The sequence below is a fragment of the Rattus rattus genome, chromosome 5 (assembly GCF_011064425.1).
Source record: "Rattus rattus isolate New Zealand chromosome 5, Rrattus_CSIRO_v1, whole genome shotgun sequence".
NCBI lineage: Eukaryota > Metazoa > Chordata > Mammalia > Rodentia > Muridae > Rattus > Rattus rattus.
Genome location: NC_046158.1, coordinates 82,330,356 through 82,352,139, shown reverse-complemented (window position 1 = coordinate 82,352,139; position 21,784 = coordinate 82,330,356). Strand labels below are relative to the sequence as shown.

At 41.4% G+C, this 21,784-nt stretch overlaps 1 protein-coding gene across 1 annotated transcript in view; it reads left to right on the top strand.

Moving 5' to 3' along the window:
* Hipk3 (homeodomain interacting protein kinase 3) overlaps positions 1 to 13,055 on the top strand; it is a 68,940-nt gene extending 55,885 nt beyond the window's left edge. The window contains exons 6-16 of the mRNA XM_032903830.1: positions 589 to 773; positions 1,884 to 2,040; positions 2,553 to 2,676; positions 4,597 to 4,718; positions 4,936 to 5,063; positions 5,156 to 5,317; positions 5,809 to 6,099; positions 6,358 to 6,498; positions 8,091 to 8,326; positions 8,654 to 8,781; positions 9,193 to 13,055. Coding sequence (XP_032759721.1) covers positions 589 to 773; positions 1,884 to 2,040; positions 2,553 to 2,676; positions 4,597 to 4,718; positions 4,936 to 5,063; positions 5,156 to 5,317; positions 5,809 to 6,099; positions 6,358 to 6,498; positions 8,091 to 8,326; positions 8,654 to 8,781; positions 9,193 to 9,669 — 2,151 coding nt within the window. The 3' untranslated portion in view covers positions 9,670 to 13,055. The remainder of the gene's footprint in view (positions 1 to 588; positions 774 to 1,883; positions 2,041 to 2,552; positions 2,677 to 4,596; positions 4,719 to 4,935; positions 5,064 to 5,155; positions 5,318 to 5,808; positions 6,100 to 6,357; positions 6,499 to 8,090; positions 8,327 to 8,653; positions 8,782 to 9,192) is intronic.
* The last annotated feature ends 8,729 nt before the right edge of the window (positions 13,056 to 21,784 follow it).

Genomic DNA, 21,784 nt, shown 5'->3' with positions numbered 1-21,784 from the left:
ACCAAGCTATATTCAGGCTAATTTATATCTTTGTCAAGTTTTTAATTTGCCTATGCTGTCATTTTCTTTTTCTTTTTTGGGTCTTTTCTTGTCTTGGTAGGAATAGGTCTGTGTTTAATAAACATTTGGACTGGTGATATGGTGTCATGGGAAAGAAGCATTGGCCGTGTAAGCCTGGTGGCATTAGTTCTGTTCCTGGAACACATTCAAAGGTGGAAGGAAAGCACCTATTCCATAAGGACATCCACATTCACTCATGCACACAAACGTGCTCACTCAAAGGCCACACAACACACACAGACACAGATCCACACACACACACACACACACGCACACACGCACGCACTCACAGATACATATACAGACATGCACACTCATTCACTTATGCAATAGTTATTTTCTTTTAATTTCCCACTTTGAATCTTGTTTGTTACTTCAGAAGATTTGAAGATTTGTGAATTTCAGTTCTTTTTGTTTCAAATGACTGGTAGTTCACTGGTTTGTTTTTCTAAGATATGAAATTTTAAGAGGCCCTTGTTTCTTTCTATGGCTTATTTTACTTGATGGCTTCAAACTTTGCTGTTGTAGGTGAACACAGTGATGGACTTGGAAGGAAGTGATCTCTTGGCTGAGAAAGCTGATAGAAGAGAATTTGTTAGTCTGTTGAAGAAAATGTTGCTGATTGATGCAGATTTAAGAATTACTCCGATCGAGACTCTGAACCACCCATTCGTTAGTATGAAGCACCTACTAGATTTTCCTCACAGCAGCCAGTACGTCACTCTATAATCGTTCACAGTATCTACACTATATATTAACCAACTAATCTAACAAGACTGAGGTAGCAGGGTAGGATTAGAACACACTTGGGAAGGCCAGCTCACCTCCCGACTCCCAAGTGCCACACTGAGAGCGAGCGGCCGAGCAGGCAAGCGAGGAGTTCCTCTTGTCCTAGGTGTTCCTCCTAGAACAGCGAGTGCATGCGAGAGAACGGGAGGCTCACCCTAAGTCCCATCTCCATTTCACTGTCCTGTCCCCCCTCCCTCTGTTGTCTGATTTCCTAAGATATCTTTTGATTTCTTGTCTCCTTCCTTTGCTCCTTGGAATTCTAGAAGGAAAAGATGTAATGGGTTAGCAAGGAAGCAGGTCTGTTCACATTTTGTAGGCTCTGTCAGCTACCGTAAGCAAGACTTGTGATGTTTTGTCTCCCAGACCTGATCTTTCTGGGTTGGCAAAGATAATAGAATCATGCGACACCAGAGCAGAAAAAAGGGCTTGTTCTGGGGGACGAGTGACCAGCAAGAGGGGAGGGAAAGGGATGAGAATGGAGTGCAGTGAGTCGTTCATATATCTGAATGTCACAGCAAAGCCCACCACTCTAAACACTGATAAACGCTCCCTCACAACTTACAGCAACTTACTTACTATCTTAAAATAGTAAAGAAAAATTATGTGAATGAATCAGTAGTCATTATTGTGAAATGTCCTTGTATTAATACTTTTTATACAACCCAGGTGTGTCTCTCTCAAAAACTGCAGATGTTATATGGATTTCCATAAACAACACCATAATGGCATTCTTGGTGCCATTAATTTAGTGATTTGTGTACTAAAATTTAGGAAATAACTATATAGGGAGGAGATTATTACATTATTGTGTGCTAATCAAAAAGTGTGTAATACTGCTTTGGCCTCTTAAACTTTTACCACCATAATATATTATATATTTGCTTTGATATTTTTCTTGTAAAAATTGCTGTTAGAAAAGTATACAAAATGAAGTACAAATTGTAGAATTTATTCTTTCCATACAATTTTAATCTACTAGTATACATTAATCATAAACATTTTAAATAATGTTACAATATTTTCTGATTTTCCAGTGTAAAGTCCTGTTTTCATATCATGGATATTTGTAAGTCTCCGAGTTCATGTGAAACAAACAACCACAGTAAAATGTCACTCTTACGACCAGTTGCATCCAATGGCACTGCTGCTCTAGCGGCAAACTTCACTAAAGTCGGAACATTAAGAAGTCAGGTGAGCCTGCAGCTAATACTCACTGGTCCTTTGCTTTGCTTCACATTGGTCACATCAAGGGTGCCATGGCTGTTCTGTCGGATCTAAACCAAGCAGAATGAACCTTCTTATCCATTGTCTCAACCCTCTGCTCTGCCGTTAGGGCTACAACGCTTACAAAAATAGAGTTCAGTAAGCCCAATTTAAGTTGATTAATCTGCTTTTTGTTTTATTTTCTGGGTTAATTTTTACTGCAGAATTGTGGTTTTTAGGAGTTATATATGGGGTTAGAGAGATGGCTCAGGGGTTAAGAGCACTGGCTACTTTTCCAGAGGACTCAGGATCAATTTCTAGCACCCACACAGCGGCTCACACCCATCTATAACTCCAGTTCCAGAGGATCTCACTCCCTCACATAGACATACTCATAGGGAAGACACAATGTGCATGAAAAAGTGTGTGTGTGTGCATCTGTGGCATTCATAGCTGTCGGGAGGCTGCCCTGGATAATGAGAACCGCATCGTTGTTTCAGGCGTTGACCACATCTGCTCACTCGGTCGTGCACCATGGTATACCTCTGCAGGCGGGGACCGCACAGTTCGGTTGTGGTGATGCTTTTCATCAGACCCTGATTATCTGTCCCCCAGCTATTCAAGGTATGTTTTCATTTAGGAGGTCATGCAGGCATTGTTTCATCATAAGTTCTCACTCTCAGCTCAGGCTGATGCTCCTCACCGTCCAGCTGCCTCTGCATCCAGAGTGCTGGGGTTAAAGTCAGGCTCCACCACAGCCTGCTACAGGGTAGTTGTGGGTAAGGCCCCAAATGCCTGTGTCCAGTTCCGCCAGTGCTGTACACTTTTAGTGAAGTATTTGATGTTGATTTGGGTAACCTGGAAATGCACTTCTGATCTTGCTATTCACGATTCCACTTGAGGCTTAAACTTCCTTAGCATTTACAAAGGAAGATAGCCTGGGTAGGCGATGTCATGGCCATTCCTAGCTCGGATTTGTTGATTCAGATGGTTGAGAATTTTAGTTTTTAAAGTTTATTTTAACATCTCCCACACAAAGCCCCAAGAATTATATTGACTGACTAATAGTAGCAGATGGGTGTGAAACAGTTCTAGCAAGTTATTCTTTCGTGCCGCTTTCCTCTCAGAAAAGGTAGGTAGAGTCATGGCTACTTAAAGGTAGATAAATCCTGAGAAATGATGTTGCTAGGTGATAGGTTGATTGTGAAATCAGAGTGTACTCACTAAGATGTCATCATGTCACTAAGCAGTATGTTACACTCCAGTCCTGCACCCGTTGGATTGAACTCAGGGCATTGTGCATCAATGCTAGGCAAGTACTCGATCGCAGGGCTTCATCCATAGCTCCGGTAATACAGTAAGAGCACTGTGTTACTTACGCCTTAAGTAACAACTTTCTGGTAATAAGAATGCTTTCAGCACAAGTTGCTAGCATGCTTAGAAATACTGTTGTATTTGTTTTTGAGATGAGGTTTCTCTGTGTACCTGGCTGTCCTGGAATTCTCTCTGTAGAACCCCTGCCTCCTCTCCTGTGTGCTGGGACTGTAGGTGTGCGCCCCACTGCTCTGCCCATGTTTTTAACCATAGGAGTTTCAAGCAGACTCTGCTTAAGAAATAAAAACAAAAATAAAATTTCAAACATGAAAGTTGAAAGAATACTATGTCTTTCATCTTAGACTCAGTGCGTGCTAATATTTTACCATATTATGCTATCTGTACATGTATTATGAAAGTAAGTGGAATCTTTATGACTTACTGCTTATGTATGCTTATAGTCTATGTTCTTAAGTCAGCTCTCTGGTTCTGACAGTCGCTTGTTGTGTCAAGGCAGTGGCAGGCTCCCACCTGCACTGCAGTATATTTTATGCAGATGTGGAGCAGCAGTGCTTTTCAGAGTAAGAGACAGGAGGTAAATTTCAGTATGATAGGACAAAGTCTTTTTTTTTTAATTTGGTCTATAATTGTTAATGAATAACTTTGTGCATTTGTTAGTAAATATATTAACGGCTTAAATGTCTGCCCTAGACATGGTCTTAGCATCTCTAGAAACTCTTAAGTAGTGGTTCTTTTGTCTGTCTTTTGATTTGCTTTTGAATTTGGAGTCATCGCCTGGCTTTCCATAGCCAAGTCCCACTGCCTCCACTGCACAGCGTTGTGATTTCAGAGGGGTCCCACCACACGCAGCCCTTCCACAGCCTTTGTACCTAGCTTTTCAAATAAAGTAATTCTATCAATTATTTTTCTTAACTGCACTATAAAAATTTTGATCTTAACCAACTGTTGAATTTGATCAAAAAGGTGAAGGGAATAGAGAGGATACAGAGAAATGCTTGACACAGTTTTCCAGAAAGATGGGATATTTTGACATCAGTATTTGAAACAATATCACAAGATAGGAAATACCTACCTTTACTAATAGTTTGTTTTGTTAGTTCTTCTTATGTAGAAATGGACATATTTATTTAAGCCATTTATATATTTAAAATAATCTTATAAGTTATGCAAGATAATTTTTTTCTCCTATTGGATGTTCTTATTTCCTAGGTATTCCCGCAGCACATGGTAAGCCCACCAGTTATTCCATAAGGGTGGACAACACAGTTCCGCTTGTGACTCAGGCCCCAGCTGTACAGCCTCTGCAGATCCGACCAGGAGTCCTTTCACAGGTTGGTCACAATTGGTCCGTTTACATTTGTCCCCTCCTCCTTTAGCAAATACAGGTCACATGTCAGCTGGTACTTCTGGGAAGTAATGGAAGGATCTGGCGGAGAGTTCAGTTTTTTTTTTCTTGTAGGCCTTTAGTTTTTGTAATTAAGTATTAGTAACTGCTTTGAGTTTGGGATGTATAATTTGTAACTTTGCTTGGGCTATCTTTTGATGCAGCAGACATGGTCTGGTCGAACACAGCAGATGCTAATACCTGCCTGGCAGCAGGTAACACCCATGGCTCCTGCTGCTGCAACACTAACTTCTGAAGGCATGGCTGGTTCACAGAGGCTTGGAGACTGGGGGTAAGTCCAAAACAGAAGGCCTTCTCTATTAAATATATGCAAAACAGAGCGCAGTAAAAAAGGAGATTCAACTTTCTAAACTTGCTCCATAGGAAAATGATTCCACACAGCAATCATTACAACTCCGTGATGCCGCCACCTCTTCTGACCAACCAGATAACATTGTCGGCCCCTCAGCCTATCAGCGTAGGCATCGCACATGTTGTCTGGCCTCAGCCTGCCACTACCAAGAAAAATAAGCTGTGCCAGAACAGGTTGGTATTCACTTTCTTCTGCACTTTGAAATTAGGTTTTAAATAAAACTTTGCATGTACACCAAAGGGTCACTCTGTTGTGTTCAAAAATGGCCTCTTCTGTAGCTCTGACTCAAACACTAAGCTGGCTCCCTTCTCAATTTCTCAGAGGTATTTTGGTAAAACTAATGGAGTGGGAGCCAGGAAGAGAGGAAATAAATGCTTTCCGTTGGTAAGACTGTCTTTATTGACCTTTTGATTTATGATTTATTATCTTCCTGTAATATAGCAACTGTAGACATTCGGATATCGATGTACAACAGAAGTATGTAAATGCAAACTACAGCGACATTTTGGAGATAATATTTTATAATTCACAAACTTGATATATCAGTGTGTTAAATCCATGAACCAAGTAAAAGTTTGCATTGTTTGGTTTGACAAAATATTTTCAAGAAATATGATTTCTCTATTTTGACTATAGACATTACAAATTATTTCTTTGGTTGCAGGAGTAATTCATTGCAGAACACCAATGTCCCACATTCAGCATTTATTTCTCCAAAGATAATCAGTGGGAAAGAAGTTGAGGAAGTAAGTTGTGTAGAAACACAGGACAATCATACCTCAGAAGGAGAGGCAAGAACTTGCCATGAAGCGTCTGTCAGACAGGATTCTTCAGTTTCAGACAAACAGCGGCAAACCATCATCATTGCCGACTCCCCAAGTCCTGCCGTGAGTGTGATCACCATTAGCAGTGACACTGATGACGAAGAGACCTCACCCAGACCTTCACTCCGAGAGTAAGTGCCACATGCACAGTTCTTACAGACAATGGTAGCATCTTCCCAAGTGCAGAAAACCAACTTGTTGTGGCCTACTCTTTGTGTCCCCTGAGGTAGATCCAACTGTAGCCTTGTATCTGAATTCAGAAGCTGTGAGCTTGGGCTGTGAGGAGCTGACTCTGAACTGTTAACTGCCTGTAAGCACTGTAGGACTCGGCTGGCTTGAGAATGTCCTCTCACGCTGACCCATGTTTCTTCCCGCTCCCTCATCACTAGGTGTAAAGGTAGTCTGGATTGTGAAGCTTGCCAAAGCACTTTGAATATTGATCGGATGTGTTCACTCAGCAGTCCCGACAGCACTCTGAGTACCAGCTCCTCAGGGCAGTCCAGCCCATCCCCTTGCAAAAGACCGAACAGGTAAAGGAATTTAATAGACGCTTATCATAAATGTCATGCCTGCTAAAAGCTGGATTCCTTTGTCCTGTGTGAAGTAGGGTCTGCCATTCCCTGCAGCGATTGCTCGTTTGCACTCAGGTCTTGAACATCATCAGTGTGGTAAGCTTGGGCTTTAGCAATCGCCTTTTCCCATTAAATAGCTCTGACTTGTGGTGGCACAGGCCTTTAATCACAGGATACGGGAGGCAGAGGCAGATGGTCTCTGAGATCAAAGCCTACCAGGGATACACAGTAAGACCCTATCTCACACAAACAAATTAAACTTTTATTTATAAAGTTAAAGTTCTAATACATTTTTCCGTGATGAAGTACTCAGTGCTCCACTACCTAGAGAGGCTACTCTGACTTGTATCTCTACCGCTGGTAACTGAACTGTCTGCCTCCTTTGGTCTTGCCTTGTGGGAACAATGCAGTGCCTGAAGAGGTGTTTCCTAACCATCACGATGTGCTAACATGTTGAGAGATAAGCCACAACAATTTTTATGACATACATTTGATTTTATATTATAGAAACAGGTGACAATATTTAAAAAGGATTTTAAAGTCAGTTTTATACTGTCTTTTAGTCAGGACCTGTGCTTGGAGTATTTACTCTGCAGAGACATAAATTCTACTGCATCTTCCTATATATCACTTAGAAGTTGATAAATGCACAAATTACACAGAACAGTCACATAAAAATACATACATAAGATGGTCCTAACCATGAATATATGCATGTTGGCGTAAGAGTAAGAAGAAAACTATACCTATAAAGAGAGATGCCTCACATTGTTAAGCCTAGAATAAATGATTAAAACAGACAATAATATAGAAATCCCAGGGAGTAAGGGAGTCTCCTGAGGGCAGAGATGGTGGGAAGAGTGGGGTTCAGGACTCTGGGGGTGACTGCAGGTTGGTCAGAAAGCCCTTTCGGGAGGATACAGATCCTACCCTTCAGCCGGATCTGAAACACATAAGCCAGGTGTTTGTACATATCGTCTAAACATCTCGATCAATACTTTTGTTTGCTTGTTTGTTTATGCATATGCACTTGTTTGTGCACAGACATTTGTGCTTTTGCTCTGGAGACTCAAGACCATGGTCGTCTTCAGTTGCTCTCCACCATATGTTTGCATCTCTCACTGGACCTAGGATTCACTAACTGGCTAGACAAAGCACCAGGGCGCCTTCCGCCTCTGCCTCCCTAATGTTTGGGTTGCAGGTACACATTGCTGCTGGGCGCAGGGCCTAGTCCAGTGCTCGAGCCAGACTCCGGTTTTCATATTTGTACAGCAAGCATTTTCCCAGTTGAGATGACTCCTAGCCCCTGGAACAGTACTCGCTGTTTTGAAGAATTAATAAAGAAGGACTTTGTGAACTATTATGATGGTATAAATATGAAGGAAAGAAGAAATAGTTTATCAGTCTAAATAGAGTCTGGAAATTCTGTGGGAAAAAAATTGTCCAAGAACAAAATATATATAAAATGACTAGGCATCTCATTAGTGTGCTGAGACTACTAGTTGACATTAGAATTAATTGTAGAAAAATATAAAAATGTTTTCTTATAGCATGTCAGATGATGAACAAGAAAGTGGGTGTGAGACCGTGGACGGCTCTCCAACGTCAGACTCCTCGGGGCACGACAGTCCATTTGCAGAGAGCAGTTTTGTGGAAGGCACTCCTCAAAACCCAGAGCTGGGGACTTGTGCTGGCACAGAGGCCAAGCCAGCTCTTAGCACTGCTGTGGAGCCACCAGTGGGGACAGAGCGTGGACTGAACGTCGATGCGCACATGGCAAACACAGGTAAACTGGTTTCTCTGGTCAGCCTTTAAAGGTCTGAATTTGGGGACACCAGAGACCAGGATTGTCCGAAGTCATCTTTGAACTTCCGTCTTGACCACATCTATTATACAGGGGAAAAAAGAACCTCTTCAAATATTATCTAATGTTTAGAAGCCATGACCTTCTCTTTAAATTAACAATGAAGGCTCTTCGATCATTGTTGTGTAAAATCTGTAAGCTCTTCAATAATTGTTGTGTAAAATCTGTAAGCACATGTCTAATTTTCATTAGAGAAACAGAAACCACAACTCTGTAATTTTGTGTGTGTGTGGTGCTTATTGTTGCCAGATTCTACATGCCAGCCATTGACAAAAGGCCAGCCCGCCCCTGGAAAGCTGAACCAGCCCTCTGCCTCGGCTGCTCGTCAGCAAAAGCCCACATCAGCATTCCAGCAGCAGCATTTGAACCTGAGCCAGGTGTGTCCCTGCACGTGCTTGCGCATTTGGAAGTTACACTTAGCGGTTTATTTTCTTTCACTTTAATATCTTAGTTTTTAATTTTGTGTGTGTGTGTGGTATGTGTCAATTTTGAGCAGAGATAATGGGGAAAATTATGTTATGGGATTGTTTTGGAATTTAACTAAATTATGTGTGAATGTTAGCTTTGCATAAATGCTATATAAATTGTAGGGATTAATAACTGGGATAATAGTGCTAGTTGGCAGTGACTATGGTAACAATTTGTAAGAAATAGGAAGATGTTAGTGTGCTTTCTTTTCCATAGTTAACGAGATTGAGAACCAGTGTGAGCTGCCAGTCACAGTCCCTCTGGTCTTTACTTTGATCTTACAAAATGTGCGGTTCAGTCATGTTTTTCTTTGTGATTAGGTTCAGCATTTCGGAACTGGGCATCAAGAATGGAATGGAAACTTTGGGCATCGAAGACAGCAAGCATATATTCCTACTAGTGTTACCAGTAATCCATTCACTCTTTCTCACGGAAGTCCCAACCACACAGCAGTGCATGCCCATCTGGCTGGAAGTGCGCACCTCGGAGGACAGCCTACCCTGCTTCCATACCCGCCATCAACTGCCCTCAGTAGTGCTGCACCCGTGGCCCACCTCCTAGCCTCTCCGTGTACCTCAAGACCTATGTTACAGCATCCAACTTACAATATCTCCCATCCCAGTGGCATAGTTCACCAAGTCCCCGTGGGCATAAATCCCCGCCTGTTACCATCCCCGACCATTCATCAGACTCAGTACAAACCAATTTTCCCTCCACATTCTTACATTGCAGCATCGCCTGCATATACTGGATTTCCATTGAGTCCAACAAAACTCAGCCAGTATCCATATATGTGAAAACTCGAAAGCAGTTTATTGAGGAAGCTCAATGATACAAACGTTTGATTAAAAATAAAAACATGGTATTTAATAAATATTAGCCATGGCACAAGAAAATTATTTTTGAATCATGTAGACTTGGGTGCAATTTAAACAACTTTGAGCTTTAAAAAACTCACTTTTAATGTGTTTTGCACATTTGGTATAACTTGTCTTTGGTCATGTATCTTCTTATGTAGTAACTCTATAGACAGGTGACTTATGGGAGCAAAATTCCAGTTTTGCTCCTGCTATTTTTTATAAAATTGCCTTCTAACTAGTGCAAGACACGTCCACCTTTGGGAAGCCATTCTGTGTCTAGACTTAGAGCAACAGATGCACATGTGTCAGAATTACAGCCTATGAGTGAAGTGTATCGTCTGTGTCTTCGTGTGTACATGTTGGGGCACTTAACCTAAGCAATTGAGCTATTGTTCTTTACATTGCATGTGTCTTTTGCATGGGCAAAATGTTGCCTAGACTTGGCTCTTAATGTTGTTGTAATAATCTCAGCTGCATTGTAAACCGTTCCCACACATAGTGCCTTAAATATTTGAGGTTGTTGAAGTTATTACCTATCTGTAAATGTTGGACTGCAGCACTTAAAATTCAGACCTACTCCTGAGTTCTCTTTCAGTAGAGTAATGTTCCTTTTGGTTTTGTGTGGTATGATTTCAGATAGTAGCTGCTTTTTCCTTATTAAGAGGGCAGCATGTTTGCTATAGCTGAATTCTGCTGCCTGATTTTTTTCAGAATGATCTAGCTTCAAGAAAAGCAAGCCGTTCGTAGTGCTTAAGAAAACTTGATTCAGTAACTAATGGATAGTTGATACCTGTCACACACAGCACAGCATTTTATATACTATTAAGGGAAACTGCAATACAACCTAAGTTTATTTTGGGAGTGTTTGCTGTATAATTGGACTTGATAAAATGGTTAGAGGTGCAGTAGGCATGACTTGAGTAGATAATGAAAGAAAATGCAAATGCTCATCGACCCATGATGTGCTCTTTCTTGCTTGGGCAGACCATGCAGTATTTAACACATTAGTAGCAGAATATTTACTATTGAAGCTTGAAAAGATGTGAGTTCTTTGTGTGCAATTTTTCATTTATGCATGTGAGGAGGTTTTGGTTTTGGTTATTTTTAAGTATTTTTACATTGTAGTACTCGTTTTTGCTTGTTGGTGGTGTTTGCTTATTTAATACATTCCGTCAGGGACAGAAATTACATGCTTTTTCTCTTAGGAAGTGTGTATTGGGTTTTTCCCTCCCCCTCTCCCCTTGGTGGTGATGGTGGTGATGTTTAAATGAAGTTGCTTTTACAGCACCAAAGACTTAATCATCCATTTCTTATATAAAAGGTAGCTACATTTTGCATAGACCTCAAGTATATTGTAGTGTAGAGGTGGAATTTAAGGAAAGGTATTAAACCAAGGCTGTGTTTTAGCTTACAGGCAAGTAATAAATTGTATCATTTATCTTGAATGTATCATAGATAAGCTGCTATATAACGATTGCCACTTCAGATAGCTGTGAAATTAGGTGATTAACTAGTTGTTATTTAGCTTTCTAATTTCTGTATAAGTCTAATTACACAAGATAGAAGCTGGGGTTTTGATTTGTTTTTTTTTACTTTGCTTTTCTGTTTGGAGTGTCATTGTAACTACTGTATTGTAAATGATGGAAACAATTGCCTATGTTATTTTGGGGTGTGTTATTTGCATCAGTATTTTATCTCTATTAATGTTTGTGTTCATTACGGCATATACAAACTTGGATGTATCAATGTAACTTAATTTTTTTTATTTTCATACTGGCATTGTAGACACATGAGAAAGCTGTATCTTGCAGGCTTGACTTAACTTTTTTTTTTTTCCTTAAAAGTCTGGAATATAATCTTACAGCATTTACTGGAATAAACAGTACAAAACATTTGAGTGTAGAACTCCAAATGTTTTGGACTGACAGCATTTCCTTCCTAAGCACGTTGCATACCACAAGTACAGTTCTAGTATGCGCTGATGGTAAGCTAAGAGTGATAACATTTTTCTTTACTCCATGACACAAGCAGTGTTTTATTTAACAATCATCCATGACATAAACGTGCCTGAAGTTGATTTTAAAAATTACAGTATTAGATCATAAGATAAAAACCAGCAGCACATTTTTAGTCACTGAAAATGAAGGACTTGATTCCCCCACAGGTCTCAGTGTTTTTAGTAATTGATTCTATGCATTTTATATAAATAGAAATATATATAACACACATTACAAAAAGGAGTGGACTGAGATTAACTTAAAGACGATTTACAGGCGACACATCTGTGGAGTCAGTAAGTAACTGCTGCCCGCCACAGCCTCATGCGAGCTAACGGCCTCACTTCTTGGAAAAGATTCAGTGCTGGCGATGGATGGATGTTTCAGAAACACCAAGTCCACAGATTGATTATGTCACAACAGGGAGAAAAGTGGCCTGTAAGCTGTGCTTACTGCCTAAGAAGATGCTCTTTCTTTCTGCTTTTAAGTTCATGAGTGGAGCAGCCTTGTTAAGTTGACTGTAGAGGGTGACAGTCAGCATTTTCATACCGCAGTAATGCTTTCTAAAGGCATGTCACTGTCCAGTGCACTGCTCTTAATTCACTGCAATCATGGGCTTTTTAATGTGTTTCAAAACTTAAGATCCCCCTGAAGTCTAATTTTAGCATATTGGCAGAAGGATCTGGATTTTACCCCCTCTAAAACTATTTTAATAGTTTTGTTTTAATGTTTTCTTAAATAAAACACTGCATGATTTCCAAGTTGCATATTTGTGTGCTAATTTTGCAAGTGAATTTTTAATCAGTTATTTTGATATTTAGGTTTTTTTCCTTCAGGGTATTTAATATATTACTCTATTAGCAAATCTTTTCATTTTAATATCTCTACTGCTGATTTTAAACTTGGCTTGTGTTCTGTAAAAGTTAAATCATACACTGCAAGGTGTAGGAAGATTCATTTTAATGATCCCAATGACAGATTCGATGACTTAGTTTGAACTATTAACTGTTGAACAGTTTTACTCGCGTGGCTTCTGTCTTGGTTTGATTTGCTTTGACTTCTGTGCTACACTAGTTTGCCATGTAGCAGTTGCACTGTGCAATATTACAATAAGGACTGGGAAAACTTTTATGGATGTAATGTCTATTACAGTTTGCGATAGTATTTCTCTCTAGTTCTCAGTGATTTAAATGTGACCAAGCCTTCTGTACTTTGTCACAAAAAGCGGGTTTTCCAGGTGACTATTTTGGTGAGTGTCAAAATAAGAATTTATGGTGTATTACTGTTGATTCACTTTGAATTAAAATATATATATTGCAGCAAACAGCTTGCTGACTGTTTTTCCACTCCAGTATTTCTTGAGGGTAGAGGTGGGAAAGATTGGCATTACCCAGTTACGTCATCACTGGCACTTATTTGATGCACAGAGTTGGGGTAAGAATTTTGTTAGGTGAGGAGGACACAGTACAACTTGTTTGTGCCCAAAGTCTGGCTGCCAGCCAGTATGCGTCCGAGATAGAGCCAGGCCACCCACGAGTCAGCTCCCACCTTTTCAAACTGTCATCTGCCACACCTGAAACCACAGCATAGCCATGGCCCATTTTTTCTTTAAAACATGATTTTTTCTCAAATATTTTTTGAGGGAAGTATTCTGTGTGCCGTCCATGGGTGGAGAACAGGGAGGTCATGCATGGTTTTTGAAAAGTACAGCATGGAATTCTGAAAGAATGTGGTTGCCCCAGGTCAGTTCGAGTTAACTTCTCAAATGGCCTCTTATTCTCCAGTCCTTAACTCCAGACCCAGGTCTGCAGTTACGTGTGGGAAAGCACTCCTTAGAGCAGAACAGTGACTCGGGACCGTTGGTGCTGGGCCGAGACACACGTATTTCTTTCTCTATAAGCCTTTAACTGAAGTATAAAGTCGATAAGTTGTTTTAGTCTTTGCTTCTTTCAATGTTTTGTTGGTGAGAGTCTCCCAGATTATACATAATTACATTTATACCCATGGCTCTATAGGGTTTTTTTGTTTGCATATGCTGGTTTTGTTGATGGTCATTTGAATTAAGTTTGCTCTTTTTAGGTATTTGGACTATGGTGGATGGTATTGTCCATCTTTTGGAAAGCACATGCAGTATACACGGTATATATATATATATATATGCAGGTATAGAATTAGTAGATTGTAGGGGACATCCATACTTCATTTCTTTAGACACTACCACATGGTATTCCAAAATCCCGGAATTAATCTACACTTGAAGTATGTGAAGATTCTAGTTGTCTTCTAACATTACACCTTTGCTTTAGTCATTGTGAGGTTGGGATCTTAACAAACAAACAGCAGCAATGACAAAAAAGCTGTCACTAAGACTCAAACCAGCCCTAAGGTTTACATGAAATCTAGAGTTTGTAATTGCCTGAGAGGATCCTCAACTTCAGGGAATACCGAGGAGTACTGCGCTATTTCAGTGGATCTAGGACTATAGAAATTGTTTCTGAAGGGGTAAAGGGTAACAACATGCAAATGTCTTGGAGTGAACACTTAAACCAGTATCCACACACCATAAGTCTGCCACGAGCCGTTCAAAATAGTTAGGAAATATCTGTGTTCCTAGTGCTGAGTGTTTATCCCTGACCAGAGTAAGGTCCATTGCCTTACTCCACCGTGGTAGGGAGACCAAGCAAGTCAGTGTCAACACCGTGGCATAGGAGGTGCATAGAATGCTAGCCACACAAGGGAGAAAACAGCATAAATCCTTAGCTCCCACATGAGCTTTAATGTGAACAAAAAAGGGGAGGCGACCACTCTGATAGAGCTCAGTGTATGGGGGGGCATGCTAGAGACGGAATGCCATGTGGGGGTGGGCATGAGCCTTCTGCCCAAGAAAGGGGGTGCAGACTTAAGTCCAGACACTGAGAGACTATGAAAGGACTTTAGCTCAAATGCAACCCACTCTGTGTTTTTTTTTAAATTTAACTCTAGTTGACCCATGGAGAGAAGGCATGGCTACAGACACGAAGACACTCCACAATGGTATGAAGTCCATACAAGAGTGGGAGGCGAGTAGCTGTCTTTGATTAAGAAATTCGTATTAGGATTATAATGTATCCTTTCCCTTTCTGGATACATGGTCTCACTATGTAGCCAGTCTGACCTTGAACTCTGTAGCCCAGGCTGGCCTGGAACTCTAGGTCCTCCTGCGGTGTACCATCACACCCAGCTGCCTTTTAGTTTAACACAGTATTTGGAAGAGGGAAAATTTGAGGATAAAGCCCAAAAAAGAGGATAAAGCCCAAATTTATCACCATTTCCCCCCATTTGCATTTTTACTTTGTGATTGTGAGTTTTAAAAGTTTTCTTCTGCTTTCCCCCCCATAATCTTAGCTTTTATTAAATCTCTGGTCCATGTCACGTGGGTTTTTGTGCTGCTTATGATGATGGCATTACCGTATCTAACTAAACCTATAGATTATATATGATAAGCATAGTCATATGAAATAAAAAAGTAATATATTTTCTATCATAGAAAATAGTACATGTTGTAACATGCCTGGAAAATTCAGAGAAACACATTTTTAAAAAAATGACAGAATTTTCAATAGTTACTATACATGTAGACAAAAAAATCTGTGTGTGTGTGTGTGTGTGTGTGTACGTGTGTGTGTACATGTTGTTTGTATGCATGTGCACATGAGAACATAGGCCACAGTGCACATGTGGAAGTCAGAACAGTGTTGTGTAGTTGGTAGTCTCCTGTGTTTACACTGGCTCCGGGGACCAGACTTGGGTCACCAGGCTTTCATGCCAAGCGCCTTTTACCCAGAGAGCTATTTTGTTGGCCCAGTTTCTACTGTTTTCTACGTCAGACTTATAACAAGTTTTTTTTTTTTTTGCATAATTTACAAACCTCCAATGTTTTAGTGCCCATACTCTTAATGTAAAGTGATCAGTTTTGTTCTAACCTTAGAGATGGAGAATACAAAGAGCTTGCTTCCTTTTTTCCTTCAAAAAAGGATTTATTTTTACTTTTTGCATGTGCCCACTGTTTTTGCATGCATGTATGTATGTGCACCATGTGCATGCCTGGTATCTGTAAAGGGTAGAAGAAGATGCCGTGTCCCTTGGAACTACAGTTGCTGATGGCTGTGAGCTGCCATGTTGATACTGGGAAGAGTCCGGGTCCTCCACAAGACTCTTAACTGATGAGACATTTCTCCAGCCTTTCTTCTGTAAATACAATATTTTATTAAATTCTGAGCATTTGGAGGGTTTTAGAGACAGCTCTTCCAGAGGTTCTGAGTTCTATTCCCAGCACCATATAGTGGCTCACAACCATCTGTAGTGGGATCCGATGCCCTCTTCCATCATTCAGGCATAGGGCACACAGAGCACACGTGTACACAGATGACTACATCTTAACTTTCTGAGCATTTCATATCATGCTTACTACTTACACGCTTTTTCTTATTTAGAATGTTGGTACCATTTAACCTGTAGATAGAGACATTACCATGGCTCTCATCCCTTCTTTCATCCAGTCTTGTCTCACTGCCTGGAAACTCTGATTTGCCCCATTTTTATCTTGAAGATGTTATATCTTTGACATTTGCTTTGTGTCTGACTGTAGTAGGTGGTAAAATATTTGCTAACTAAAAAGTTTGGGGCTGCGGGAGGTTCAGTGGTTAAGGACACTGACTGCTCTTGCAGAGGGCCTGGGTCAGTTCCCAGCACCCACACAGCCGTAGTTCACAACTGTCTGCAACTCCAGCAGCAGGGAAACGGACTTCCTTTTTCTTGCTTCTGAAGGCACCGAATTGCAGGAGGTACACAGGCACACATGCAAGCAAAACACTCATACACAGAGAAAGATTTTCTTAGGGGATTAAATTTAACAGTCATCTGCTGAATGAAATTTGGAGGCTTACACTAGATAGATCTTATATTTTTAAATTATAATTTTGGTTTGGACTTCAGTTTATTTTGTTAAGTGAGAGAGTTAGGGGTCGGGGGGTATGGCAGTGAGGGGTTGCAAACTCAGCAACAATGACTGAGCAGATGGGGATGATGGCTGGAGAAAGATGAAATCAGCGAGCATGGAGGCTCCCCCCCAGGCCCAGCAGACCCAGTGAACAAAGACTAATACTTCCCTCGTAAGGCAAACGTTGGCAACGAATTCAATAAAAATGTATACTATACACCAAGTTACATCAGGTCAGTTTAATAGTTGGTCATTATGAGCAATTTAATAGTTGGTCACTCTTTTCAATATAATGCAATGTATTGAATGGCCAGCAGGGGGAGAAAGTGTTTGTTGAACGTATGTTCTGTAATCTCTAACTATGGGCAGTATATTCATGTCCCATGGACAATATGGTACAATGTGAGGGGGCTTTTACTTTTACAAATAGTTTTTAAAGTGACAGTGCTCCAAGTCTATTGAAGGAAGACGTCTATGTGCTCATCTACCCTTCTACTGCCATATGGGCTCGCAAGAGTCAGAAGTATATATAGATTGTTTGTCTCCAAAAGGAAATAAAACCTAGGACTTGGCAGCTTTGGAAGGAGAAGTGAATCGTTTATCGAAGCCTAGATTATCTCTTTTTACCTCCCTAAGAAGAATGAAAAGGCTAAGAGACACTGTGTAGTTGATGACACAGAAAAAAGCAGTGTTATAGTTTTGTCCTTTAGACACGGCCTGACTATTGTCTTCTATGTCCAGTAAATGTTTACTGGCCCACAGGGAAAGGGGGACAGTTTGCTAGAGATGAATATAGAGAATACAGTAGCATACAGCAAGTACTTACATTTTCTAATTCCACATTGGTTTTCATAGGATGGAATCAGAGGATGTTGGTTACATTTTGCCAAACTCTTGTATATGTAGCATAAGTCTAAATCTATCCATGATTTGACAAAAAAAAAAAAAAAAAATCAGACCATGACTATTTCATTACTGGCTGGTTTAACCCAGCTGATTTATTAGATGTTTTTGATGAACAAGTATGGTTGGTGCATGAATGTTTGTGCCTTGCCCCCTATGCACATAAAACAAAGTCATATTGGAACATCTCACTAACGACGTGTTCTGTCTGATGATGGTCGTAAAGCACTGTAACGTGTTTTCCTGTCCAGCTAATAGTGAGACAAATTTGCATTAATGGTCTCCCCAACACCATTTTTCTATCTCTCTCTCTCTCTCTCTCTCTCTCTCTCTCTCTCTCTCTCTCTCTGAAGTCTTCAGTCTTCTGAGGACTGGAATTAGAGGCAGATGCCAGGTTCATTTTTATTTAATTCTAGACAGTCAAGAAGGCAGCCTGTCAAGTGTTTGCCAACCCATCAGGCAAATGCTTCCGTAAGCCACTTGCCTGATATCATTGCACGTGAAGAGAGGAGACACCTCACTTTATAGAAATCTAACAGACAGAAGTAACCTCGAGCATGGAGATAGTAGGATATGTGCCAGTTAGTGCAAAGTGGTGAGTGCAAGCCGTCCCTGCAAAGTTGTTATCAATAGAAGACAAAGTTGTTTCCTGACCTTTATGAAGGTATTACAAAGGCCCCTATCATGGTTGGAATATTTACAGAAATGAGCTGAGGAGGGTGAAGCTTCTGTGGGGGAATGTAAGATATTGCCCTTTTGAAGAGTGGTTTGCCTTACCCCGCCTCGGTTATGCAATGCCTTGTCTATTCCTTGGCCAGTCGTTACGTTCTTGACTAAGGCAGGTGGGTCTCTTGGATTTCATACTTGAGTGTGTTGCTTATCTCCAGGATCGTTTCCTCCGTAGGATATCTGTCTTCGTGTTTCTCGACAGAACCACTTCACTTGTTTATGTGGATGAATTCGTCCTTCCCGAGTCCCCCAGATTTATCTAATAATCCACACAGCGCATGTGGCAGCCTTCCCACCATCAGCTACTGGTTCTCTGAGTTCAGTTTCCTTTAGTCCAGTGTCTGCCTCTGCCTCTGTTGTCACTGCCCTTTGCAAGACAAGCCTCTCTCTCTCTCTCTCTCTCTCTCTCTCTCTCTCTCTCTCTCTCTCTCTCTCTCTCTCTCTCTCTGTGTGTGTGTGTGTGTGTGTGTGTGTGTGTGTATAGAGTTATGTGTACAAGTGGGCAGGTGTGTACAGGCCCTTGTAAAAGCACAGGCCAGAAGAGGATACAGGTGTTTGTCTGTCCGTCTCCACCTCAGCTTTTAGGTCAGGTTCCTTCTCACTGATCCTGAAACTCTCTCTGTCTCCCACCCTACTCCCAGTGCTGGGATTGTAGGTACACACAGCTTTTCCCAGCTGCCACATGGCTTCTGGGAAATTTCAATCCAGGTCCTTTCACAGCAAGTGCTCTCCCCACTGAGACACCTCCCCAGCTCCTGAGTATCCAGATTGGTAGAATGTTCTGTAGCTTATTACTCTGGAACACCGAAAGGTTACCCAACCACACCCCCTTTATCTGCTGGGACTGAATGACAGATGAGCAATGGCTAGTCATGAGAGTCTTTGAAGAACACAGTGTGACTGTCCACTGTGTGGGAGGCATGAGTATTAGTGATTTGTAGACGGAAGGGTTAACAAAGGTTGTTTATGTAGCCATTGACACTATACTGTGACAACAAAAAATGAGTCCATATTACAGGCAAATTAGTGTTACTTAACTAAATGGTGCTAAATGAAATTCATGCACATTGTAACCACAGAACGTGAGCACTGCCTGTGTCAACAATTGATTTTTAATGGCGTTTAATTGTGACTTTTGTAATTCAATTTAAGAAGAATGACTGTTTAACAAGTCGCTCACAGAATTCCTGGGAGTTTAGTAATCAGCTCTCACAGGCTGATACAAACCTCATCCGGCCCACCTCTGCCTTCAGACTTTCCTGCTGATGTCCCTAAGTCAAGTTAAGGGCTGGGGCCTGTGACGACCATTCCCAGGAAGGGTGCTGGAGCCGGACCCCTGGAGCCAAGGCTGATACTCTTTAAGCTCTCCTCATAACATGCATTCAGATAACCGAAACAATTACAACAATCCCACGCCTTATTGTATAGCTCCTTGGTTTGACAGTTCAATAACTTTTCACTAAAATAAAATCATTTTTTGACCACACTGTGCCTGTTTTTCACTACTAGTTGGCTTTAAAAGTTGTACTCTGGCAACAGATAACCCCCAGTGTTTCAGGAGCTGAGGATAATAGTCTCATCTAGCAGTGCTGACAACAGATATGTGCTGCAGTCTTGTTCATTTTTAGGGCCCTGGCTGAAGGACTTAGGAATATTGAACATGCTTCCCTCATGGAAAAGGGAAAAGGTACAGGGTTGGACCTTGACATGCTTAGTCCTTCCTTCATTCCTTTCCTCCCCCACCCTTCCTTTCTTCCTTCCCTCCCTCCCTGCACCTAACCCTCTCTTAGACCAGGTCCTACTGTGTAGTTCTGGCTCGCCTAGATCTCCCTGTATAGGACAAGTTGGTCTTGGAGATCTGCCTGCCTCTGCCAACAGAGTGCTGGGATTAAAGGCCTGCGCCTGGCTTTAACATTGTTCCTGGGAGTGGAAGTGTACACACTGGCTTCTGTGATGCACCATTAGCTAAAAACTAGGGACTTAAGGGGGGGGAGATGAGCATTGCATTTCAGGGCACAGTGATTTGGGGAACTCCATTGTCCTACATGGGGAGAGAAGAAACCACCCCGGTTTTGTCCTCACGAGGAGGCTGGAATAGCTTCTTAAAAGCTGGTGACGTCCAGGATCTTTATTGTAAAGGAGTTCTTTGGCTAAGCTAAACAAAGCGTGTGTCTGTGTAACCCAAATGTGCGGTCCATCAAACAGCACGGGCATCGCGTAGTAGAGTTTGTTAGAAACAGATTCCGGTGACCTCTCTATGACAATCCCATGCTCTACTGCTTAGACCCACCCAGCACACATCCCTACAAGGTGCCCTCTTCAGGGAAAGAACAGTTCTCTCTTCCTCGCTCTACTTTTCCTCTACTCTCAGATACATGGCTCCTTGACTCCGTCCTCTCTTCCTTCCCCCTCCACTTGGCATTAGTAAGTTGCCACTATTGCCAACACAGTTCCTCCCCTCCCCACCTTAACTTGGCTCAGACCTGAGGCTTTGTGTTATGTGACTGCTGTCCCGTCCCCTAATCTGCCTGTGCCTTCCTACCTCATTTTCTGCCTAAGTGATCTTTCTAGAATCCACTTTTCATCCATTCGGTGGCAGTGGAGATGACAAGACATTTGGAGCAGGGGAAGGAGGTGATATACACATGGTGTAGACCAAAGCGAGCTCTGCCTATCAACATCAGCCTCAAGAAGAGTCCTGGCCAGGCTCTCCAAAGCTCAAAAATGTTGACATTCAGCCTTTGAGTTACTGTCCAACTCCGAGGAGGTCATTGGTTTCCTCAGTCAAACTTGTGGTTCCTTGTACAGAAGAGCGACATTAGCAGTTGTAGACTCGGACTTCTGCATCTTTGCATGGCGGAAATGCCCCCTCTCTTGCCCACATCTTGTCTGCTTGCCAAGCCTCAGCTCTGGTAACCTTTGTGAGCCTTGCCTAACACTAGAAGAAACCAAACTTCATGTCAGTTTACCTACAGCTCAGGTAATGCTTTATAATTTTATTCTGTATTCTGAGACCCCCAAGGGTACAGATTTTGCCTGACTTATCTTCATAACCTCATAGACTGTCACATTAGACATATTAGGGACAATCGATATTTGCTTCATCCATGGGGTAAAGACCAAAATGATGACTCGAGTGGCCATTTGAAGAAATGACAAACGTGATTGGGTTGGCGTACAAAAATCATCTATCGTCAGACACTTAACTGGCACTCTACAATGAAAAACGGTATTTAAGGTTTCTCCCGTGGCTTCTAAATGGATGTTGGATTCCTCTAGTTCCAGATGCTTGAATCCGATTTCCTTGTAAAGCAGACGTTTTGGCAAGTGAAAGGGAGAACTGGTTGTTTCCGGGGATGACAGTTATTGCTGATGTGCTAATATCCTTGTTAGGATGTGTATGTATTCTATAATATACTTCTTAATGACCTTTCAAAAAAAGATA